The 24,379-nt window shown below is 46.9% G+C and overlaps 9 protein-coding genes across 9 annotated transcripts; 3 read left to right on the forward strand and 6 right to left on the reverse strand.

The window, feature by feature from the left end:
- Window positions 1-976: 976 nt before the first annotated feature.
- N7515_009515 (uncharacterized protein) lies at window positions 977-2,915 on the reverse strand (the record flags this gene model as incomplete). The annotated part of the gene is made up of 3 exons (XM_056670259.1): window positions 977-1,316; window positions 1,418-1,616; window positions 1,709-2,915. 3 exons carry the CDS (start codon window positions 2,913-2,915, stop codon window positions 977-979), a joined length of 1,746 nt encoding a protein of 581 aa, XP_056518058.1.
- A 1,126-nt stretch (window positions 2,916-4,041) lies between these two features.
- On the reverse strand, window positions 4,042-5,534 carry N7515_009516 (uncharacterized protein; the record flags this gene model as incomplete). The annotated part of the gene is made up of 7 exons (XM_056670260.1): window positions 4,042-4,154; window positions 4,212-4,235; window positions 4,309-4,416; window positions 4,479-4,835; window positions 4,894-4,987; window positions 5,057-5,251; window positions 5,313-5,534. 7 exons carry the CDS (start codon window positions 5,532-5,534, stop codon window positions 4,042-4,044), a joined length of 1,113 nt encoding a protein of 370 aa, XP_056518059.1.
- A 1,164-nt stretch (window positions 5,535-6,698) lies between these two features.
- N7515_009517 (uncharacterized protein) lies at window positions 6,699-10,762 on the forward strand (the record flags this gene model as incomplete). The annotated part of the gene is made up of 12 exons (XM_056670261.1): window positions 6,699-6,951; window positions 7,018-7,080; window positions 7,139-7,261; window positions 7,313-7,329; window positions 7,392-7,687; window positions 7,743-7,914; window positions 8,043-8,217; window positions 8,273-8,329; window positions 8,415-8,628; window positions 8,761-9,869; window positions 9,926-10,095; window positions 10,163-10,762. 12 exons carry the CDS (start codon window positions 6,699-6,701, stop codon window positions 10,760-10,762), a joined length of 3,249 nt encoding a protein of 1,082 aa, XP_056518060.1.
- A 975-nt stretch (window positions 10,763-11,737) lies between these two features.
- Window positions 11,738-11,980, reverse strand: N7515_009518 (uncharacterized protein; the record flags this gene model as incomplete). The annotated part of the gene is made up of 1 exon (XM_056670262.1): window positions 11,738-11,980. One exon carries the CDS (start codon window positions 11,978-11,980, stop codon window positions 11,738-11,740), a length of 243 nt encoding a protein of 80 aa, XP_056518061.1.
- A 16-nt stretch (window positions 11,981-11,996) lies between these two features.
- N7515_009519 (uncharacterized protein) lies at window positions 11,997-12,439 on the reverse strand (the record flags this gene model as incomplete). The annotated part of the gene is made up of 3 exons (XM_056670263.1): window positions 11,997-12,077; window positions 12,110-12,291; window positions 12,424-12,439. The coding sequence occupies 3 exons, from the start codon at window positions 12,437-12,439 to the stop codon at window positions 11,997-11,999; spliced, it is 279 nt and encodes a 92-aa protein (XP_056518062.1).
- A 1,457-nt stretch (window positions 12,440-13,896) lies between these two features.
- N7515_009520 (uncharacterized protein) lies at window positions 13,897-14,253 on the forward strand (the record flags this gene model as incomplete). The annotated part of the gene is made up of 2 exons (XM_056670264.1): window positions 13,897-14,121; window positions 14,170-14,253. 2 exons carry the CDS (start codon window positions 13,897-13,899, stop codon window positions 14,251-14,253), a joined length of 309 nt encoding a protein of 102 aa, XP_056518063.1.
- A 1,343-nt stretch (window positions 14,254-15,596) lies between these two features.
- Window positions 15,597-16,019, reverse strand: N7515_009521 (uncharacterized protein; the record flags this gene model as incomplete). Its single annotated transcript, XM_056670265.1, has 1 exon — window positions 15,597-16,019. The coding sequence occupies one exon, from the start codon at window positions 16,017-16,019 to the stop codon at window positions 15,597-15,599; it is 423 nt and encodes a 140-aa protein (XP_056518064.1).
- A 1,385-nt stretch (window positions 16,020-17,404) lies between these two features.
- N7515_009522 (uncharacterized protein) lies at window positions 17,405-18,025 on the forward strand (the record flags this gene model as incomplete). Its single annotated transcript, XM_056670266.1, has 1 exon — window positions 17,405-18,025. One exon carries the CDS (start codon window positions 17,405-17,407, stop codon window positions 18,023-18,025), a length of 621 nt encoding a protein of 206 aa, XP_056518065.1.
- A 4,823-nt stretch (window positions 18,026-22,848) lies between these two features.
- N7515_009523 (CAZyme family GH18) lies at window positions 22,849-23,651 on the reverse strand (the record flags this gene model as incomplete). Its single annotated transcript, XM_056670267.1, has 2 exons — window positions 22,849-23,241; window positions 23,325-23,651. 2 exons carry the CDS (start codon window positions 23,649-23,651, stop codon window positions 22,849-22,851), a joined length of 720 nt encoding a protein of 239 aa, XP_056518066.1.
- Between the last annotated feature and the right edge of the window lie 728 nt (window positions 23,652-24,379).

The following is a 24,379-nucleotide window of genomic DNA, read 5'->3' on the forward strand; positions in this document are numbered from 1 at the left end:
GTTGACTTGTTTCTGTTCTTTTCGATATCTTCGTGGACTATCCTATCCGGGTTTCTTAGAAAGGCAATTGTTTCTCGTTCCTTCAGCTACGTTTGGAAATCCTTTTTGCTTGATTTTGATAAAATCGGTTGATTGCTGTTCTCTGTGATGTGGTGTTGATTCCGGTGCTTTTCTTTGCTTGGGGGTGGATTCGGTGGATATTGGGCTGCAGTTTCTTAGTTAGAATCGGGAACCGTAGTTGATAGGAATGGATCATTGCCTCAAGAATTTGTTTGTTCGAAGTTCTGGAATCATTTAATTGCGGTCAGATCGGTCTCGTTCCACTTTGAATTGACGATGCATTCCATTCCGACTTTCAATGGAATCTGTAAACGGCGGACCTGTGAATTACTGCATGCGGTTAGTTTTGCCTTTTCTGGTTTAGCGCCCCAATACGCCGTCACGTAACCTACCTTCAATGCCGCCGACATAAAAGACCCGTCTTCGCTGCTCCTCCTCCCTTTCTCTCACTTTTCCATTATTCTGCCTCTCTATCTTGCACTCATCGCCGCCCCCTTTCTTTACTCTGGCGTAGACCGTAGGTATTCGATCGGACATGCCCTCAAGCATGCGAATACGTGTGATTCCATTGCTCAAGAAGGCTCTGATCCAGGGAACCAACTTTCCCAGACGTCATTTCCTGAGGTTGTGCAGCAGACGTGCATGGGAGACATTATCATTCGCTCTGGGCACGTCTAGCAGCAGGAGAGTCACCACTGCCACTTCTGAATCTCTCGAATTACGAAGCCCAACATGACAAACACCCCTGCGATGAAGTATATCCCCTGGACTTGAATTATTTATTTCTATTTCCATTACGATTTCTATTGGTATTCGTGATTCGCCATCAATTCCGATGCAAAAAAGCCTCATTTAGACTATGGAGATTGTTGAAAGTCCGCCGAAAATGGGAATGAAATGTTCAGCCTCCACCGGTTTATGTGCGCTTGGACTTTTCCAGCTTATCTGCTTCCATCCAGGGATCTTCGTTCTCAAAAATCGCATAGTAGTTATCGATGCTCGTACACAAAGTTCGCATCAAGTCAACGATATGACCCAGGAGGTCATATTGAGTTTGAGCTCGCTCGGCGAAGTCGTTATACCACTCTTCTCTGGCTCCCTCCTTCTTTGGACTGAATACCGACGCGAAACTGAGTGGCCCTATGTCGTCGCCTCCAGTGAAGTGAGGATTGACCGGAACCCAGGAACTGCATCTCGTTTCGAGAGCTGACCACGGGGATGATCTGCTTCCCCGCATGACTTGTTGATTCAAAGTCCTAGTTCAAGTCGAAATGATAATGTTAGCAATTAATCCTCCAAGAGGAAGGGTACTTTGAACACAACAAGATTTGAAACTGCAGTATAGGGAAGAACGTACTCTTCATAGTTCGTCATGGCATAACTAAATGCACGTCGGTCATTCTCATCCGATCGCATTTCGTAAAATGTTATGTCTGCATCACTGCACTTTCCAACGAATTGTGGAGAAGCAGTCATTCTATGCTGAAGATGCTGTATGTCATCACCAGATATCTCGGAAAATTCCTGAATATACTGCTGCAGAAGAGAATATGTATCTTCATTGGATTGAACGGGATTTGAAAGGTCTTAAAGGGGGAGGTCAGTATCACCCATTAATCACGACGCAAAATACCTTGACGACACTCACCAATGAAAAGCAGAATCTTGGCCCAGTCCATTTCTTTCACTGGATCCCCGCCCCATTTAAGGAGTGGGCAGTCACCCAGCTTCCAAAGTCTCATCCGCAAGGCCTCAAAGGAGCTTTGTACATGCTGGTTGCCGCGTCGTGCCCAGAAAGAAATCATGTATATACCAGTTTTTATAAGTCCCTGGCACGGGAATTGAAGCCTAGCTTGAAGCGGAATATGATGTTGAGAGATAGTTGACGCCCTATACCAAGCCCCAGCCGGACCAGCGGCAATGCGCTCAGGGGGCGTTTGTCTTGCCAGCGACATACTTTCCACATGGCAGATGTCATTCCCAACACTAGTACCAGGAGTCCCCAAATCTTCATGAAGGCTGTATCTTGGTTGCACAGGCTTTTGAGAAGCTGGATGTCTGATTTTGGAAATTTCACAGCCCGTAAAAGAGTCAGACGGCTGAAGTATAGATGCATCATCAGGCGAGACAAAAGCCAACTGGTTTGTGCATAGGGACACTGTTGACGACGCATTCTCGACGAGGGGAGATACACGATTGACAAGAATACTTTGATTGCCTCCCGCCCCCAAATTCCAGAGAAGCAGGCCGACAAAGAAGGGATCCTCAGAAGCAGTGTCTCTTTCTAGCCACTCTCCACCGGCGTGCACCAATCCAGCCTCAGATAAAGCAGCTTGGCAAGGCGGCGAGAAAGTATTATCCCATTGAACTTTGAACCCTGTCCTTCCATCTACCTGAGGGGTAGATGGCGTAGCTGGGAACTGAAAGGATACTAGCTCCAGATAACATGGGCTCGGTATCTCCAGCGGCAGAGTATATTGAATGCAACGATTTGAGGCTTGTGAAATATAGCCTAGCATCATACTAAATCCGAGGGACAGCTGGAACAGCTTCCATCCAGGAACGCCATTCCACTGGATTAAGACGACGACCTGCTGACATGACGACTCGGAAGTACTAGTATCGTTCACTGGCGACCACAATAGCCTTTCAAATCCAGGGATTGTCGAAACATATTTCAAAGACTTCCTCCACAAGGCAGCCGCACACTGCTGTGTATCAGCAATGTCAACTCCGGGGTGAAAAGTGAAATGAAGGATCCCAAGGACAGGGAGATCCGTAAGTTTGTCGAGGTCCTTTGAATAATAGATAAGATCATGAAATCGAGGCAGGATCTTCACAAACTCAATTTCCATGTTGAATAAAGCGTACTGAGACTGAGACTAACTGATGACACCTCAACAGGAATTTGACTGGAAGTGTTCTCGACTTCCGAGGTCGGTAGATTGGGAGGTGACTTCGGGCCGTGAGTGCAGAGAGAAAGTGGATATGCGTGGAAGTCAATGCGAACGTCTCTACTTTTTAGCACTAGTTAGCAGTGGCGTGCCCCTGCATTTTATTATTACGTACTTTCAAATTGATTGGGGCGAAAAACAAGACTTTCGTATGGCCTCGTATCTTATGCGAAGTTATCGGCCATCTTCCGGTTATTGAGAGAAAATAATTCCATTGGCGTGTAAGTGGGGCATCTCGCCAAAGTTGTAAAGCTTGTTAGGTGTTAACTAATGTAGTGGGAAGGTCCATGTGGACCCCCCACCAACCTACAGGCATGCTTCTCCTGTCCAGTCTCCACTCCCTTGATTTCTCACGTGCACGTTCCTTATGTCAGAAGTTATGAGCTGGAGATAGTTATTGTCGCGAGGTAGCCTTAGTTGAGAAACACACTCCTACACATCTCTAATTTTACTGCTTGTGCGCAAGCGCTCGCCAAGCGCCCAACCTCTGGTCCGATGTCTATGCTAGGTGGTATCTGCTGAATCGACCCGTGTGCCTCAGAGCACACAGCCTTGAGCGTTCCCCTCTTCACTAACTAAGTGCCTTTAACTTAGTTAGGGCCCGTGGGACGGAATTTAGCCGTTAGCGAGATTAACCCCCAGAGCGGGTCTCCAAAAGTAAACGGAGATAGTACCCGGCATGCCGGGTAATTCATATCCGTGGACCGTAGGGCTCACCCGGATGTACTTTTACCCCGATGTACTTCCCTATACTATCGACTTCAATTTGCCTTCCCATGGCAATTATCTTATTTATCCTTTTCCTTACATGTGGTTTCAAGGTTTATTTGAGCCATTTGAGTAACAAGGAAAAATTGGTTTGATTAGTGCCTATGGAAAGGCAGCAGTAAGCATGCCAGTGGTACTAGACACAATTTCCTATTCAATATAGTTCCGTTGTTTGGGTCTGTCATGCCAAGAAACTTGAACTCTTCCATCTCCATAGGTGTATAGTACTAGTAGGATTTCCCATACCATAATGGTTGCCTCAAGACCCAGTGTGCGACATCAAAGCTGCGATACCAGTATTGAGAGGATTTGTGACAGAGAGGATTTCACGGGGATAGCCATATGACCAGTCGTCCAGTGATAGATACATGGCTAGATGCCTGTCAGTACAAATATCCCTCACATACTACAAGGGGTTGATTAGCATACCGGTGGCATAGATAGAGAATGAGTCTGGTAGAGAAGCCATCATTTGATTAGCAGTTGCTCCAAAATTCGGGATGAAGAATTATCCAAAGTCTCTTACCGGCATTGTTGATAGCCCGTGCCGGCGCATACTTGGCCAATTGGCTGATGCAAAACCAGCCATAAGCCGCTACTGTTGAGTCATCGGGGCCAGTGCATGATTCATCGACTGTTGTTTTTTGTTAATAAATAAAGAGCTCGCGAGCGCAGTAGGAACTGGGTAATACATACTCAGATATGGAGTCCCGACAATAGCTGATGCATGAGTGAATTCGTGCATCATAGCTGTGGACATAGTTTGACCTTGAAAGCTATCAATTCTCACTCTAGCAGCACTCAAAGTGTGCTTGGAAAACGTTTCGATCGTTTGCCCGTTATTGTATCTTGTTATCCACTCTGCAACGTTGTCCTGACAAAGAGTCATAACATTGGTTCTGCCGCTTGTGGTCTTGCTTGATGAGAGAGACGGGTTAACCCATGCGTAATGGGTGTTTGAGTCTCTGCAGGCGCCATGCACGGTCTCGAAATTCTCGGCATAGTCCTCTGTCCTTGTCTCTCGGTTGTCCCAATAAAGATAGGAATTTGTCACTTTGGGGGGATTTGTGTCAGCTTCAGAGGGTATTCATTCAGGGGAACATTTTCTCACTGTCAACGTCACCCTCGCGGTCTTCCCTCACGAGCCAGGCATCACTGCAATAGATCTCAAGATCTGGATTGTCCACGATTCCTTCAAGGCCAGTCTACATGTTTGTGGCAATTGCTTAGGAAATTGTCAGTAATATGGACCAATTCCTTTTGTCTGAAAATACCGCACCGAGGATTCGCTGCACTCTAGAGATGCTATCAGCAGCTTCGCCACTTTGGACCCCATATTCAAGGCGGCCAAAAATTGACTCGAATGTATAAAAGGTAGATTGTAGCAATTGCTCATGTTGAAGGATATGGGCTGGTGGATTGCGAACAAAGGCCTCAAGCGCAGTTGTCCGATCAATAGTGGTGGTCAACTAAGATACTCATTCATGTTAATGATCCTATCTAAAACCAGACTTGTCCGTGTCATATTACCATAGCCTTGATTTCATTGACCGATGCAACCAGCGCAGAGTTGGCGTGATCACAGAAATATTGGCGTGTTCTCTTGGTCAGAGTGCTATTGCCATAGCCATGAGAATGCCCATGATGGTGGTGGGAGTATCTATTCGAATGACCTGAAGGCGCAGCGGTCACCAGTCCGATATTGAAAATGGCTAAAGCGCCAACGGCCTGGAGCAAGCTAGAGAGACGCATTGCTTAGGTCGTCGAAGCTGAGTCCCAGGAAAGACTTGGTGAACTAAATCGACAACGCCAACTTAAGGGAGTCAAGCTTATAATGTGAATTAAGGATGGCACAGGTTTAGACTTGACTGGACCCAACGTGAAAACCCTGTAACCACTTAAAAAAAAGCTATAATTCATTCAACAAACCCCAATAACACTATAGTACTATAGTACTAGCTCACTTCGTTTGGCTGATTGCATCCATGATTCTATCTATGTTCATTTCCAACATCGGAATAACCCCGTTGTGCCCCGAGTAACTAATTTAGCACTGCTTGTGAGCTAGTGTCCCCATTTGGAGGCGAAGTGGGGGCCTGGTGTGAGTGAGAGAGTCTTAGCATTGCTTGTTGTTCCTGGAAAAGTGGGCCATTCGTGCACGCATAGAGGCGATAATAGGCGATGCCGCGATGCCACGATGCGGCTAACAGCCTTTAGCTTCCCCGAGATTCGATGAGGGATTCTGTCCGGTGAAGAAAAGAGAAATTTCGAATTGCGCCCCAGAATTGTGACCAGACACTTGGTATTCGCGGTAAGGGCCAAGAACTGGCAGAGGTAAGCAAAAAACGATTCCATGCACGCCTTGCGCATGGTTCAGTAATGCTGATCTAGACTCTAGTTGCTCTCCGCAAATCGTGCACTCACGTTGCATATCGTTTGAATACGTTTTGATATGTCTGTTCACGAAGTGTCGGCTGAGAGACCCTGAGTTCTTGAACTTGCGCACGCGATCACTTTTCGGCAGCATTGAATTACCAAGGCAAATGAAGATACCATGAAACCCTTACGCAATATTCACCATCTATTTGCAAGGGTGGCAATGGAAAAGTAACCGTATGTCTCTAGTATATCCACTTTGCTTTATGGTTCTCCTTTTTGAGGTCTTTCTCCGAGGTTAGTAGATTCAGTACGGTCTACTGAAACTGTCTAGCGCTAACCACTGGTTTTTTTTCTCAACATGGGGTCATTTAAGCGAATGTAATAGATTCATAGTTCCGTGAAAATGAGAATCATTCAATCATGTTGAAGAGATCCTCTTCACCCGAATTTGTTGAATAAATTTATCTATCCATCGTCTTCCTCTCTCTGAAAGACCGTGCGTGGTTCTCACTTCTCAGTCCCAAAAATATCTTCGCAATGCGAAGTGTCTGGAGCCTAGCGGCTGCCTTGCAGCTCTTGCTCGTCGTCTCAGGCGTGCAAGCAGACGATGTCCCATGCTCGGTGGATAACCCCTGCACAGAGGGCTGCTGCTCGAGTGTTTCTGAAGTCTGTGGTTATGGGCCAGGTTACTGTGGAAGTACATGCATCCAGGCTGCCAGTTTGAACAGCACATGCACGCATCTCTCCGAGTGCAATCCAGGTTCATATCCAGGATGGGGAGAAACTTGGGGTATTTTCCGTCCCTCGATGTTTAACACCAGGAGTATCGAGGCATGAACTGACAGAATTTTCATAGCTTCTAACTACTCAACATCGGAATCGTGTCCGCTGAATGTCTGCTGCAGTGAATTTGGCTTCTGTGAGTATAAGTTTTCAACATTTCCGTACGACAGAGGAATACTTATGCGGATCACCAGGCGGAACCTCAACCGACTTCTGTGGTACTTCCACCTGGGACTCACCATCATGCTCCTCTAACACCACCGCGACACGTAGAATTGGCTACTACGAAGCTTTTAACCTTGACCATGCCTGCAACAGTAAGATTCAATGCCATTTTTGAGAGATAGCTTGCTGACATGTCCTCACAGCAATGACCGTGGAAGAGGTATGACATTACATTCTTGTTCGCTGGTAAAATAAAGTCCGATCGTTATTGACATTTAACAGATTCCCGTTGGAGGCTACACTCATCTGATTTTCTCATTCCTATACATTGACCCGGATACCTACGAGATGGCCCCCATGGAGTCTAATCAGACGGATCTGTATGCCCGATTCACTGCCCTTAAGGACTACGGTGTTGAAACCTGGATCTCTATCGGCGGATGGGCCATGACCGACCCAGGAGAATATTCTCATGTTTTCTCCAAGCTTGCGGCATCGACTACTGCCCAAACTAAATTCCTTAGCTCTTTGAAAGCTTTCTTGGCGAATTACGGTTTTGACGGTGTTGACATTGACTGGTGCGCTTTTTGATCGCTTTTGCTTGTATTCCCGCAGTACTGAAATCGTCTTTAGGGAATACCCTGGTGCACCTGATCGATATGGCTCAGATGCCGACTACGAAAACTTCGTTTCGTTTTTAAAGAATGTGCGATCATCACTAGGAAGTGACTACGGCCTATCTATCACATTGCCCAGCTCGTACTGGTATCTGCAATACTTTGACATTGTCAACCTTGAGAAGCATGTCGATTGGATACGTCTTCATCTTACTATTTTTTTGATCTCCAGATTTTCTGCGCTGCTTTTGCTTTTGCTTTTTGTTTTTTCTTTATCGATTCACATTTGGGTCTTCAGGAAATTAACTATTTGTAGTTCAACTTTATGGCCTATGATATCTACGGTACATGGGACGCTACAATTTCCTCCATCGGAAGTCGAGTTTATGCTAGCACAAACCTCACCATGATCGAAGCGGGGCTGAAGCTACTGTGGCATAATAACATTGAGCCCAGCAAGGTTAATCTCGGTCTTGGTCTCTACGGACGTAGTAAGTTCGCTGGTTGCAATTCTCCTTTGGTTGGACCCCGTATTAACACGATCAGGTTATACCCTTGAAGACTCCTCGTGCACAGAGCCTGGATGTGCGTTTACTACAGGAGGTAAGAAGAATCGAGCTCTGAAGATTTGAAGCAATGCCAACTTGAAATCCCTACCCGCGGATACTAATATTGTTTTTAAAAAAAGGAAACCCTGGCCCATGCTCCCAGACTGAAGGTCTGCTTTCATACGATGAAATCATGGATATTATTGACGACAGCTCGAGAAACCCAACTGTCTGGCTAGATTCCGAAGCTGCCGTGAAAATTGCTGTTTATGACGGTGACCAATGGGTTGCCTATGATGATCCCGAAACTCTGCAAATGAAGCTAGACTTCACCAACTCAGAGTGCATGGGAGGGTACGTTACCCTTGTAGTGAACATCGCTCTTTTGTTATTCTTCCATTGCTAACTCAATTGCTCATCGATAGTGTCGCAGCCTGGGCTGTTGATCAAGATGGCAAGGGAGATCTTTCTGATATGATCATCTAGCTACTGTTTTTCACCTGAAGTGTTCCAGGGCAATATCGCTAAAAGCCAAGCAGAAAGTATCTCGAACTCCCCCGATCTGTTCCCGGCTGGAGGAAGCGGCAAAGTCTATATTTCTCCTCATATCTGGGATGAGGACTCACCCGAAGTTTCTTGCGTGGCTCCCTGTACTTTGATTCTTCCGCCTTTGCATATGGAGGCCTCGCGGACTGTCACTTGGCCAGCGCTCACCACCCCGGTCCTTGTCAGCAAGGATGGCAGCATTGTGACATCGACAACAACAATCTCAATCCCCGCATTCGGCGTAGGAAGCATTCCGTTCTGGCCAGTGACCATCGCCAGCAACAAGACATCCGGCGCTCTAGTCCCCGTCCAAAGCATTACACCACCATCTCTTGTTATAGTCTTCCCAGGAAGCGTGGCCCCCTTGCCGATTGCTACTACGAACTATACATCAGTTGCGGAGGACCAGGTTGCGTCTATGAATCAGGGTAACAGCAGTAACCCCAGTGCCTCAGGCACAGTCATAGGCCCTGCTACAAACACTGCTTCTGCCACTTCTACGGCAGTTGTGACACCATCCCTTATTGCAGCCAACATGGAGAGTGGCTGCACGAAGTTTTATCAAATTCAAAGCGGTGACTCTTGTTGGAGTGTTGAGAACGACAACAACATTGATGCTTCAGACTTCGAAGCTTGGAACCCAGACGTTGGCACTGACTGTGCCAGTGGTGTGTGGCTCGATTATTACTATTGTATCAGCCACTCTGGGAGTGCCTCTTCATCTTCTGGGGGCTCTGGAGGTTCCTCCTCCACTAGCAGCACTGTTGTTCCCGTGTTCTACTCGACATCACACTCCGTCACCATTCAGCCCCAGGCAACGCACGCCACTATCACACCTTCAAAAACAATTCCTTCCATCAATTTCGAATCCGGCAAGCCTAAAGACTCCGGGTCTAGTGATGGTGATTGTGATGGATGCGGTACTTTGGACTGCGCGATCTTCGGCTGTGATGGCAAGTGTGGTATCTTTGGTTGTGATGGAGGCTGTGGTCTAACGTGGTGTGGGGGTGGCTGTGGATTGTCAACTTGTGGCCCTGGGTGTGGCACCAGTAAGTTTTTATCAAATCACTATCTATAAATACCAGGGACTAACGTGATATACAAGCCGGATGTGTTGTTGAAGGGGGTGGCGGTGGAGGTGGCAGCACCGGCTCTATCGGATTGGAGTCTGGAGAAGATGGAGATTGCGAGGATATCAAGACTGTCGACGTCTGCACTGTTTTCATCAAAAGCTTCTCCACGTCTGGCATGGAGTCCTCTTCCACTACAACGACGGTAAGTTGTTACATACATCAGGTGAACGTTGAATGATATGTGCGTAACAGCTTCTGACAATCATTAGACTGCATGCGCATACAGCGAAGGTTGCTCTGCCACTCCGACGACCACAACAACCACCGTTAGTACAACAGGAACCTACTCGACTGAGAAAGTCAGTTTCATGTATACGTCCACGAGTGTCCCGGCATCTGTCATGTCCTCCATTTCCAGCAGAATTTCCAGCCAACGAAGCGTTTGGGATGCTACACGCTGGTCAGGCTATACTATCACTGCCACATCAGCATCATCCAGTGCCAACGCTTTGCCTACCGGTTTCCAGATCGTCCAGGATGTCCGCGGGGCAGCAGATGTCCAATTTGTATGGTGGGCTGTCTACTACACTGGCCTAGATCTGCCTATTGTCCTTGACGACAGGATGCAGCCGGGCCTGGATGAATGGAATGCTAAAAATACAGAGACCACATTCTGTGACCAGACGTCCTGGTTCTCTATGGATGACTCGGGTAACCTTATTGGTGACAGTGATGGAGTCAAGTACACATGCACACCAATACCGGGCGTTAGTGCAACCGCCATTCCACCCACCTCCACGTACACGGAGGTCGGAGATAATGACACTGTGTACCCCGTATACGACTGCCTTACCCACATCTGTACATGAGTACACAGGCGTGTACCCTAATTCTTCCCTGGCTCGAAATCAACTTTCTTGTCTTTTGATGCGAGTTTCCTGCGCGTCCACCCTCGATGTTCGCCTATGTCACGGTTTTGATAGACACTTGCCTTATCAAGCTCCTAGACATTGTTACATTCCTGCATGTCAATGGTTACAGAGGGAAGAAGATAACCTCGAGGTACAAAAGCCAATACCCTAGTATTTCAAGGTTTTCTTTTCATAACGAACTCCTACTAAGTAGCAATATGAGTTAATGGCAGAAATTAGAAAATACAGACAGTATGTGCACATACCTATTCAAGTTCGTTCTAATCTCGACTATAGATTCCAGGCCATCGATGACGATTATTATAGAAGTGCTCAGGTAGACCGTAGACCCATAATAACATCTCTTATCACGGCTAAATTTAAATATTGAAAGACTATACAAGTCTTGTCTCCTGGAACTTCAGCTACAGAAGTGTACAAAACAATTCTTTTTTTAATAGTCATTTTCTGTGGGATGGGAGTGAAGGAGAGAAGAAAGTGCGTCGACGTAAGGAGTGTATGGATGGGTACGGAGGCCGAAAGGGTTCACCTCAGGAAATTTGAAATTCTAACGGCAGAATACCATATTAGTCAGATTTAGGCCTTAAAACCTTAGAAATGAGGCTTCAATAGATTGATTGGTCGTATTTGGCCTTGGAACCTTGGAAATAAGGCTGCCATGGGCTTGTATCTGAATAGTATCTCCAACTCCACACACAGGTTCCATCCCTTTTGGGCTAATGTCAGGCTCTTACTCTCCCTTACCATTCTGATTCGACCAATTTGACCTCTGTATTTAAGAGAACTTTTACGTTATCCTTTGAGCGGATTGAACCAACTGAAAAGAGCATAATATTAAACATGTCTATGGCATTTACCCGCACTCCTCACTTCCTGTCGTCACTTCCTGTCACCACCAACATTCCCTCTCCCCTACAGTCTCCTGCGAAGATTCCGCTGGCTTCGCCGAATTGGAGAAGAGGTATGCTGCCGTCTCTTCGATGTATTTGCCCGCCCACTTGGAACCACCCCAGGCGCATTAACAAGCTGAGCAGCCTGAGCTGGGACCGGGTTCGGTACCGGACTTGGCCGATCTTCAGTATCAGTATTCGGGACGGTGATGTCGATGGCCTCCGGCGCATTGTTAACCTCAGCTGCAGGCTCGAGACAGGGCATTGTACGATGGAAAAGATCAATATTCATCGATATCATCATCGATATCAGCCTCCTGGCCAAGCTCTGAAGCCCTCTGCTGTTCCTTCTCTTCAGCGATCTGCGTTTATCTTTGTCCACTTACGTTCACACCTCGTGCAGCCGCTCCCGAAGATTTCGCGAAGGGGATGAAGCATTCGCGGTAGCAGTGTCGAGATACTGGCCAAGTACGGCGATAGCAGTACGAGCAGATACTCCCACGTAGATTCCCTTGCTAAATCGCAAGTCTGGAGCTTTATACCCATGATCCAGGGTTGGAAAGGAACGTTTATACACTGGGACGAATCGTGAAGAGAATAAAAGAGGTAGTGAGCTGCAAGCCCTTGCGAGTATTTGTGGTTGACTACCCGTGGGGGATTTCGCTGTATTTATAGCTCGACTGGATGTTAAGTACCTCATAGTCATACAAGCCATCCCGGCCATAGCAGGGATTGGGCGAAAGGCACAAGTCATGTAATTTTATACGTTATCATCTCTCAGAGGGCATACGAGTGAATAACTTCCTGGGGCACGGGCTATCAACAGAAAAAGGATGGTCAATGTTAGGTGGATTTTTAGTTGCTGGCGCTAGCATCACAGAATAGATGGCTAATAAATAATCCACATGTCACGTGGTTAATTTGTTCTATCTCTGCTCATGCTGAGGTAACCCTTAAACAAACACATCGGTCTTGCTCTATCAACCTGATTTGGACTAGTGGCACTCTGAACGCCGCCAAGATATACGCTAATTACATCAAGGTAGCTTTCAGCTAAACTAATATCCGAATAGTCCTTCATAGCTAAAACAAGGGCACATGTAGATCAAGCTATTACCCAATGCTTGTGTTGTGTTGATCACGTCCGGCCTTCCGCGTCGCGTCTGCATCGCGTAATCTTCGAGATCCGGCACCGTAAACGATTGTCGGGCGGCATCAATGGAGTGGCAAGGTCCATTATCCGTCGTAGGGGCGTACGAGTGAGGGGGCACGACTTCCTCTTTGTACTGGGGCTGTGATGTTTGGTGCTTCGTGAGGTTCGGAGACTCGGTTTTCGGCGCGTCGGCGCATGGTGAAAAGGGGACGATCGCCTTGTTGAGTTCCTCCTGGCACTCGGAGACAGCCAAACTGTTTCTCTGAGAGTTCACAGCGGGCACCACGTGGAGGTGGGAGCTCGTCGCCCGCCGGAGACAGACTGGTGATCCTGGAGACAGAGTCAGTGTTCCTAGGGATGGACTGGTGCTCCTAACCGAATTGAGAATATAACAAAATGCATGCAATAGAAAGAAAAGCTGCTCGTAGAGTCACAATGTTGATGTAACGTAAATTTTTGTGCATTTTCAACGATGATAATAATGAAACACTAAAGACTAGCTGAGGAGTGGTGAGAACATGATGGTAAAATGTTAAGGGTAGACCTGCGGTTGGTGACTAAACGATGATTTACCTCCTGAATTTGAGGTATGCCAATTGTGAAATTAGTTAACACCAAAAGGGTTTATTTTCTAATCACACCTGCAGTTGATCGGTTCTTCCAATATTTATACATCGGTCAGCTGTCCAAAACGAAGTTCTAGACCTCAGCTTGACGCGTTACTATGATATCGTTTATGATATCGTTGACCGGCTCCTCAACCGTTGTAGAAGCCAACCGCTTTTCGGTGCGGCGGGCATCAATATGGTCGTCGCAATAAGCTCACCAGGTACAGTTTCAGGTCTTCGTGGGCCATGACTGTGAAGACCACGGTTTCTGGAGAGCGACACTAGTTTTCAACGCCCTAACACTGTAGCCATTCGAAGCTTTCAGAATCCCTGAGACCTAGTTAATCTATACCCCCAGCTATTTAGTTCCCTGCACTCCTCAGCCATTGCCAATAATGACGCTTTGCGGCGTCTCTGAACATGGCTTCCATACCTCCCACCCAGTCCAATCGAACTAAATCTGACAAAAAGTCCATGCGCCAGAAACAAGGCCGTCGCAAATCAAGCTTAATGATAAAAGCGTCCGAATATAGCAAGATGTGCGATGCAGATGTGTGTGTGGGCATACGCCTTCGGGAAACCGGCCAAGTATTCATCTTATCGGCGGATGCTTCGGGATTTTGGGCTTTCCTTGCCTCGCAATTGGTATGTCTCCAGCTATGCGTCTGAAGAAAAGACGACTGACCTATCAAGAGCTCCTACTATCCAGCCCCAAAGCTAGTGACAGACCAGGATCTGGAGCAGTTCGACAAAGATACACCGGAACAACATACGTGAAATTATACGACCAAAGCGGAATTCCAACAGACCAGATCTTCGCAATTAATAATTTGTTTGCCATATTCTCGTTCCGCGACTTGGAACAGCCATTATCTTAATATATTAGAAGTTACTGAGGCCCTGAGGGTAAAGCACGATGACTTGCGGTTCCAAGGGGGATTCTATATACCCAAGAGTCCGCAGTAGATTCCTAAGTCATTTACGACTACTCGAAGCCTGAGGATAAGAGAAAGTAGCTAGCCTACTTATTCAGCTTACCGCGTGCGTAATCCAACTGTGGTGTAGAAAAAGTGACTTCTAGAGGTATGAAAAAGCCTATACATGAATCAAGGTTCGAGAACTAACCGGCCCCTGGGGTCTCGTATTGTTGGAAAAAACAATACAGGGGCCCGTTAGTTATTAATATTAAAAGCCAAGAAGGTAGGTACGGCCTGGAAAATATGGCAGCTTAGGCTTGGCACGGGGCCTGCCCAGGACATCTCTAACCTGTGTGAAATAAATCTATTGCTCTAGACTTGGGGTTTGCCTAAGTGTTAGGAAAATGCGCTGATTTAGAGTGGAGACTGCTGTCTACCCAATGATATTCAGTAAACACCCTACTTCTTCTGTTAAAAAAGAAAATGAATTATTTAATATTCTTTTCAACCCTCACATTTCTACGACGACCATTGTTCAATTAATAGCTGCAAATTTGCTTGCCGTTGGCCCTCGTTTCTCACCACTATTGGCCTTGTCCTTTTCGATTGAGCAACTTACAGGTCAGAACACCACTATCGCACATTGCCACATTGTTTAGGCAACCGTTCAGGTTTCTTTCTACGTAACTGAGTGTTGAGAAGACGGTCTGTCTATCCATACAGGATGACCACAAAGAGTTAATTCATTTGCACAAGAGTTATGTGAAACGCACTGCCAGATAGTGCCATGACGCCCTAATGAAGACTTGCGCAGACTAAAGAATCTCAAAAACAGGTACCGCTTTCTTCACGTTCTGGGCCCACTTCCCAATATCCTCTACGAAACGTCGCGCGATGCCTATTTTGATCCCTTTCTCAATGAAGAAACTAGGATCTTGGTCCCTGTACACTTGTTCAAGGTCAAGACCGTTTTCCAGCATCATATCACACACTTCTCGAAATGAAGTTTTGAGTGGAGAAGAGTGGCGATCATCTACATAGTTGAAGCTTATCTTCAACGTGAGCTCCTTACCACGGGAAAAAGGATCTGACCACATCAGAAGTTGCTTCTCGATCGGAGTCCAAATTATGTCGGTCTCGTCAAATCGTTTAGTCGGTTTGCGTTTAGTACGATCGCTTGTTGACGGTACGATGACAGTATCATCAGGTCTCAATTGGCGATGGCGAGCAGTTTTCCAGAAGAGCTTTCTCTAGCTTCTTCTCCAATGACAGCTGCCAGAAGGCGCTGGGTGCCAAAACGACATCTTCCTCTGTGTCCTTTGACACCTCCCTATTATTGACGGTCACTCGCCACTCTATGCGGTAGTGGATACACGTTGGCGGGTCTTCATCGTAGGATTTTCCATCTTCCCATTCACAAAGCTGAACAAATTTGGGAATGCGTGAGCCAGATGGACTGGAGGGCTCGATGCCATTCTCAGCTACGATCGAAGGGGAGGGGCTCAAGGTAGATAGCGCTGCGTAGGGGCTGCCACAATAGCCAGGAGTTGGGGCATAATCCGAGTTTTGTTCCCATAGTTCGTGCTCCGTAAGCTGGGATGCATTATGGAGGTGACGTTGGCTCATCTCTTAAAGTAAGAACAGACCTTACTAAAGACATGTTAGCTTGCCGGAACCACGTTAGGTTTGGGGCTGGTAACGAATGAAAGCGCGATAGATAGTGGAATCTATTGACATAAATAAATTTCCCTACCAGTACGGCATGACCTAGGCCCTTTCGTGTTTTACTACATTGCTTCTCTGCATATTACACCGCTTTTCTCACCGCTGTTTCAAACGTTTACCATTTTATAAATTACTGTTTTTTAACCTACTATTATTGATTTACCCCTCTCATCTCCTCCTGTTTCTATACCATCATGCCTCGTCAAATAATTGATATTGAGTCTCACAAGGAAGTCAAGGATGAGATCATCGCATTTTTTACCAATGGAGCAACAATCATGGCTTTGTACAAAATTACAAGAAGACTATACCATCAAAATCGCTCCTCGTACGATGAGGAAGCGCCTCAAAGCATGGGGCATTGCTAAAAATGCACCTCCAAAGACAATTGGAAACCTGGAAATTCAAAAACGGATCCAAACCTTACTTTTCCAAGTAGGTCTTGACGATTATCATATCCACCAAGTCCTCTGCAATGAAGGGATTCAAATTGGTCATCGTACGGTCCAAAGAATACGACTTCGTCTTGGATTTCGACGTCGAAAAGATGACCATCAAAGCCAAGAAGCTGAAATCGAACAAATCACTACTATTCTTGAATCAGAGCTTGGAACTGGTCGAATTGAAGGCTTCGGAAAAGTCCATCTTCAGGAACATATTCGATGACAAGGATATCTATTCAGTGGTAAACATTTGTTTGATGTTTATCGATTGATGCGTCCTGATTCATTACAACGACGTAAACAAGATCTTCAACGTATGAAGGGTGTATGAAACTGAAACTAACTTTAGTAGATCGAGTTGCTCATACCCTACAACGTCGTACGATCTTGGACTTTGAGGACTTTATTCGTCGAGATCTTCTTCCTACAATACGAGAAGAGAAGTTCAAATTTGAGCCTGAATTAGGTGATACTATCATATTGGCAACTCATTGTACAACGAAATGTCCTACATTGATCTCCAATAATCTTGATCATATTCAAGATCTCGAGGATCTCTATGATCAATTTGATTATGTGGAGCGAGAGAAACGTGCTAAGATCTATGTCATTCTTGACAAGAAGCCTCGTACGATAGAGATCAAATCAGATCCTATTTCTCCAGGACCTGCATCGCCAATTGCTTTGAAATTGGAGACACCAATTGCTCCAGAGTCAGAGGTATCAATCATTGAGCTTGACGCCTCTGAGCCAGTGGTTATTGATATTGAAACTCTTGCAAAACCTCGTGAACATCCATTTCGTCCTCGTACGCATCGCAAATACTTTATGACTGAGGCAGAGATGAGGGCACATATACAAAGAATTGATGATGCAGTTGCTCGAGGTGATTCTGATGATGGAGGAGAGCCTTTATCCCATCCTGATGTCATTATCTATAGTGAACCACCACCTGAAGGGGAGCCATTTGATCTATCCTCTGCTTCTATAGCGGAAGCAGAGGTCGTACGACAGGCAAAGGAAGTGCCAATGGCGCTAAAAGAGGGGACAGCTGGTCCTCAGTTTATTTGGCCTTTGAATTCGGAGCCTGCACCAATTCCTGCGCCTGTGCCGATTCCTGCCCCTGCGCCGATTCCTGTACCTGTGCTGATTCCTGCTCCTACACCGGCCCCTGCATCTATTCCTGCATCGATTCCTGCCGCTGCGTCGATTCCTGCGTCGATTCCTACGTCTGCCCCTAAGTCTGTACAATTACAGAGGACTCGATCAAAGAAATCGACTCAGCAAAAGCAGCAAGTCTCTAAATCTGCTTCTGCGCCTACTTCTACACCTACTTCTATACCTGTGTCCGAGTCTGTACGACCGCAGCAGATAAGGTCAACTCAGAAGCGATTGGAACCTACAGATGTCGGTACACCTCCAGCACGTCGAACTCGGTCTCGTCTAGCAAGTAAAAAGGATTGAAAAGGTGATAGTTTTTGTGTATTTAGTTTAGTTTGGTTATTTTGTTTATTGTAGGAGATGATTTTATAAAAAGGTTTTGCTGCTTTTCAATAGAAATTGATTGAAGGAAGCTCCAGAGGATAGTAAGAGAGAGAACTCATTAGCCCCAAAAACGCCGAGTATTCTCCTCCCATTGCTGAGGAGTGGTCAGCCGGCCATACGAGTCGCTAAGCATCTTCTCTCAATCTATCAAGACCCTAAGGCACCATGTCATACTTGATAACGGAGACAATGAGAATTTTCTTGATCAACGAATGACGACCTCGCCTTTCAAAGCTCAGTGCTATCAAAAATGCGCAATACAGATTTAGCCTCCAGAGTAGAGAAACGATAGTCATAGGTTAACTTCATGTTTAGCCATGAAGACTTCTGAGGTAGGATCTACTGTATAATCTATTGGGAGATATTGTGGGATGCAACCCAAGATATGTACAAACAAAAAGAATCACTCGCAAACCATCGGCAAGACAACAAATCATCGAGCTCGTAACCGCTTTGACCGACGTGGCGTATCTTTGATAGTGGATGCTTTCATTTTACATGCTCGTCCTTTACCCCTCTGCTGCCCCCCAGGCGGCTCTTCGGGGGGCCCACGTTTCCGAGACGAGCGCATCGCATGCTGTGGTAAAAACCCAATATTAGGACCAGGTTCTTGATTTGCTGCCTTTGCTGCCCCCTCGTCACTCGCCGTGTAGGAATCTCCACCAGGTTTGAATCGGTGCTCGTCAATAGGAATCCGGAAGAGGAGGGAATTCCAGTGCTTGGCAGGCAAGTGGATGGCTTGGTGATAGGGCCGGGTGCCATCAAACGAGGGTCAATATTTGCCATACCAAAATCGACAGAGGCGGGAGTTTCGGTGCCTTGTTGAGAACCCGGCTCAGGAGAAGATGCGAGATCCGCCACTTCTGCAGTACTCCTCGTCGATCGCCTAGTTGGAAGTTCGGTTGAGATGGGGTGAAGACTTTTCACTGCAGAGCCACCAGAAGGGGTGGTAATTTCAGTATTTAAGTAGCACGGTGAAGTCTTCGTGATGGGAACAGGGTGGGCCTCCAATAGGCGTGGATCGATATTTCCCATCTCGAGCTCGACAGAGGAGGCCGGAGTCTCAGTTCTTGGTCGATTCTTAAATTCCAAAGACACTTCTCTGGATGAGATGTCGTTGCAGTCAGTTTGTGATAGCTGCAGGAGGTGACACAATTTGAGATTAATATCATATGAATGTGCAGTGGAAGCATGGGCCAAAAATTCGGTGATCTTGCTGAACTGGGGAACATTGCGACAGGCTTCCCAATTGCAGCTGATTCCATCGCGCGCATGGACCAGGTGCGTATCAATTAAGTGACGACGAAGAGAATCCTGTCGCTTGGAAGGAAATTCATGCGGAGGAAGCTTCGATGATGATTGGCGAAATAGACCACAGCAAATGATGCAAATATTCGTTGGGCATTTCATAGTGTCTTCCTCGGGAGCGGGCGAGTCTTCTGGCTGGTCAAGTAAGTCATCTTGGTCGTCAATATTCCAATTGACTCGGTTGCCTCGTCTGCTCGGTTCGCAAAGCCGCAGAAGCGCAACCATATCCTTGGTAACCTGGATGCGTCGAGCAAGTAGCTTGTCCTCGTCAAAGTTCTCTGCATCGGGCCCGTAAAAGTTTTCCACCAGGCGTGCCCGTTCCGCAAACACATAATTTGGAGTAGGCAGTTCCCAGCGCTCATCACCAGAATCCTCATCACCAGAAGCTTCATCAGACTCGCCGAGAAGTTGCTTTATCTGCCTGTCAACTTTTAATACGGGCGCATTTTGGAAATGGTCTTTTCTCGCTGCCTCTCGCATGTCGGTTGCTAACTTCTTTCGAAGTTTAGTTAATTCTTTTTTGACATCTTCATGTCTTTGATACAGGCGCGGAAACGGTTTCCGGGCATTCTTGATTGTACCAGCCAGGGATCGCATCTCCGCCATGAGCTCTCGCTTCTCTCGTCTAAGCTGCAGAATATCCGGATGTTGGCGAATAGCAAGCTTGTGCGTATCGGTAAGCTCGGACGGAGCGCAAAGATCTCTTTTCCTGAGCATACTTCCGGCAAAACGTACTAGACCCTCCTGAGGCGGTCGAAGAAGAACGACATGCTGGAGATCGCGTCCAATAAATTGTGATTGATAGTGCTTTTCAAAGACCGCGTCGCCAGACTGACCAAGCACTCTTTGCCGCTCCTGGCTAGTGAATTTCCTATACGCTGCTAGTCAGCCTCGGTGGGACAAGATCTCCATTTTCATGAAGCCGTAGTTTTCATACATTCAGCGCACGAATAACTTACGATTGACTTCATTTGCTGTCCAACGGAAAGTTGTAATGTCCGATATCGTCTTCAAATCTAGCGTCCCGGCCCAACTCTTTGAAGGCTTGTCGACTTGAATCATAAGTCATCGTTAAAGACCCATGAAGTTCATAGCCATACGGAGTGCGCCCAAAGCGCCGCAGGAGAGGCGTGTTGAGAACTTCGGGCCTCCACCGAAGAGGAAGGGATGCATTGTGCTTGGGAACCCGCAGCCGCCAAATGAGCTCTGGTGTGAGCTCGGTGTTGAGAAACGCACCATCGCGGAAAGCAAATGAGATTATTTGGGTGATCGGGCAATATGCTAGTTGGTAATCGCCGTGCATGAAAAATTTGGTTCTAGCAGTAAGCGTCAGCATCAGTTTAATAACACCAAGGGGCCCAGAAGCATACTTACCCATCAGCACCCTCCGGTCGACCTTTAAGATTGCGAAACTCTATGATGGCACAGAGAACATCACGTTTGCTTTGAGGGTCTTTCAGGTAGAAAAGTTCTATATCACGATAGCAGACCGAGTCCGGAAGGTCTTTCAACGATATGTACTTTGGAAGATCGCTTTTAAACGTGAGAGCCCGTTTCCGTTTGCCCAGAGATGAGTGGTCGGGTACGGAGGTGTCTTGTGGAAGCATGACACCGGGGCGACTCCCGGTAATGGCAGACCATAGCTGTACAGTAGCGAATTGGACGATCATACTTCCATGACGGAAAAACTTCGAATGGACCCAGTGATGCCGGTAGAGCACACAGAAGACATCTACATCTGAAGTGTTCTTGTCCTTCATTCCTCGGGGAATTTTGCGCTCGGCCGGGAAAGGACCCTCTAGAAACTATGTCACCATTAGTCTAATCTCCCCTAGCATATAAGGAAGTCTCGTACTCGTCGCATCTGTTTATGAGCGTCTTCGTTGACACGGCGACGGGCAAACAGCTCGAAATACTGACAAAGTCGGCGCCAGTACTCATCATAAGACTGCAGCTTTTTCTCTCGCGATGTTTTGAACATCCAGTCGAAAAAGTTCATGTAGATCGCATGATCCTCCAGAAGAAGGTGGTCCACGTAGTCCTCGTTCGACTGAATGCAAAACCTATACTCATGAGTTATTTCCTACACACGATGCCTTGTTCTGAGAATTTCCCCACTTACTTTCGTCAGTAGCGTTCGATGACGGCAATACCTAGTAAAGTCCTCGGTTTGAAGTTTGGAGGTAGCCATCCAAGACTACGGAAATGTTCCAGTCTGGTTCGAGTTTCCTCGCAAAGAATGGGGTCGGTCCAGTATTGGTGTTCATCACCCTGAGCTGACTGAATGAGCACAGGTGCCATAGTGAAAATCCAGGATAAATGAGCAAGGTTGGAATCTCGAAACACGGGCAACAAGGTTGTCAAAGTCGACTTGGGGAGTGGGGGTTGGGGATGAGGAGAGAACTGGAAGAACATGAGAGGGGGAAGAAAAGAGGCATCTTATAGGCGCCCGGCCAGGCAAGACGGAAAGCGAAGGCTCCTGGGAGGGACTGCAAAAGGGAGCCATTTTCGGCGTCTTTTTGGTGGCAGGTGGAATGACTGTTGAACGGCGCCTACATCACAGCTGGAAGATGATGACTAACGGCGCTAGGTGGGTGCAAAATAGTGAGGGTACTGGACGGTGGGCGGTGAAGCGCCCGCTCGCCCTCCAAAGTTACGGGTGGAAAGACGGCCGTTTCTGGCGCCAAAAGTGGTCATTTTCGGCGTCATTTTCACAGGTCCTCATATTCTATGTGTAACTAGTTAGTAACTAGTTACTAGTTAGTGTAGTGGGGAGGTGTGACCTCCCCCTACAGACATGCTTCCAGCCTTCCCCTGTCCACTCCCTTTGTTTTCACGTGAGCGTTCCTTACGTCAGCAGTTTTGAGCTGCAGATATAGTCGCGAGGTAGCTCTAGTTTAGCAATACACACTCCTACACCTCTCATATTTGACTGCTTGTGCGCAAGCGCCCAACCTCTTTGCTACCTCTGGTCCGATGTCTATGCTAGCTGGTATCTGCTGAATCGACCCGTGTGCCTCAGAGCACACAGCCTTGAGCGTTCCCCTCTTCACTAGTTAGTTAACTAGTAAATTTGAAAGTTCGAAACAAACGGCAAGTCTATTTTTGTCGGGAATAGTGGGCCATGGTTTACCTCAGCATGCTCAGACGGAACATGATTCGCTGGCTCATGCTCACATGACCTACCTACTGTAGGTATTAGGGCACCTGGTTAAATCCTATTCCTATCGTTTTGAATGTAATTGGGCGTTTGCCTCTAACGTTATGTTGAACCTCACGAGAATGTGTTATGAAAGGGAGAGACCGGATTGGTTTTTGAATCAGCCATTGGTCTGCAAAGATTGAGTATATGTCTACCTATAAACCATCCAGTACACAGTATAAGCCCTCCAGTGGCATCGTGCTTCGGTCAACTAGGCCGCCCCATCTCTAGACTATGAATTGTACCCACTTGGTCCCTCGCCATTGTAAGGGTTTCTCTTCTTGTAGTTCTTGGTATCAACATCTGGCATCTTAATCTCCGCGATAAGATCCTCGAATTCATCCAGGGCATTCATCACACGATCGTAATGCGCCAAGCTGCGACCTGCCTGGTAGGCTTCCACATACGGAGCCCTGGCAACACGAATTGCCTCCCGTGCCCAGCTACGGGCCTCATTCAGGGCGAACTTGAACTGCTCATTCCAGAGCAATCCCCACCAATTCTGGAGATTGTACGTCTTCGTCGTCTCCTCGATGTTGCTCCATTGTGTGAAGCTTTCATCCATCACGTTGTCGAACCGCTCCAGAAACATGTTGTTTCTGATGTACGCAAATGCCGCAAATGCCTAGAAGACTCGGTCAGCTTGCTGAAATCGAGACAAAGGGTGAAATTCCTTACATTCTGAAGTGGTCAAAGCAACTTGTTTACCGCATCATCTGTGTCCTGGCTGACGGCGAATTTTGCTTTTTTTTTGAGCTTTACAAGGTCGACCGGGTCCTGACCGAGGAAGATATCTCTCTTGGCAATATTTATGCCTTTCTCAACAGGCATGAAAGGGAACGGATTTTCATCGGACCCAAACGACTCGGCAATACGCTCCATCGGCGTTGCCGGCTGTTTTCCCTTGTCACCGTTGCCAACTTTGGGTTTAGCAGCTAGCTCTGAATTGGCATTTTGCCACACATCTCGCCAGAAGTCTATGCCAACTGCCTCAAGATTAGCGGATCTATCACCAGGAAGCTGTCCATTACCCATGTATTGGATAAACTTTCCGATGAAGCCTTTGTCAGCCGGATGCTCGGTTTCGAGTCTGCTCCTCTGTTCCTTGGTAGGTAGGGTCTTTTGGCAGGTTTATGATATCAAGCACAGAGCCTCCACAGAAGCCCCTGCGCGCTCGGAAAGCCTTTGTGAGCAGAGCAGATCCGTACTTGGTAGGATTGAATAGCGTGCCAATGCTTGGATATTTTGCAATGATCCAGATGATGGAGAGAGATCCGATCCCCACAGTCTTTTGTTTTTTACCATCACGTTTAGCAAGGTCAGATTCGCCAAGCTCATTGGATTGGTAATAGGAATCATCTCGTTTATAGAGAAGATCATCGGAATAGCAATAGGTAAGATCCATATCGCAAACATCGTAAGTGCACATCGCCTTGCGGGTTGGCGCCTTCTTCACTGTGCAGCATCCTGACCGTTTTCGGCCCCCTATTCAGATTCCTTGGTCAGATAAAAACACAACAAATGAAACAATAAGAATAGCAAGCAGAAATAATTACATTCACAAGAATCACGGCCGTTACCTAGGGTGGACTTTGCGATCTCAACCTGAGTTGAATTGCACACGGCATTCGCGCAATCGGTACCACCGCTTCCACCCTCCCACTGGCAACTGACAAGCTCAGCTGGCTCGGAACAGCAGTACTTTTGCCCTCCTTCGGAAAAGCAATCATCGTAATTCGTTAGAACAGCAGTCTTCCTGGCTG

This window comes from Penicillium bovifimosum (genome assembly GCF_028826915.1).
Source record: "Penicillium bovifimosum strain IBT 22155 chromosome Unknown utg000007l_segment0_segment0, whole genome shotgun sequence".
Classification (NCBI taxonomy): Eukaryota; Fungi; Ascomycota; class Eurotiomycetes; order Eurotiales; family Aspergillaceae; genus Penicillium; species Penicillium bovifimosum.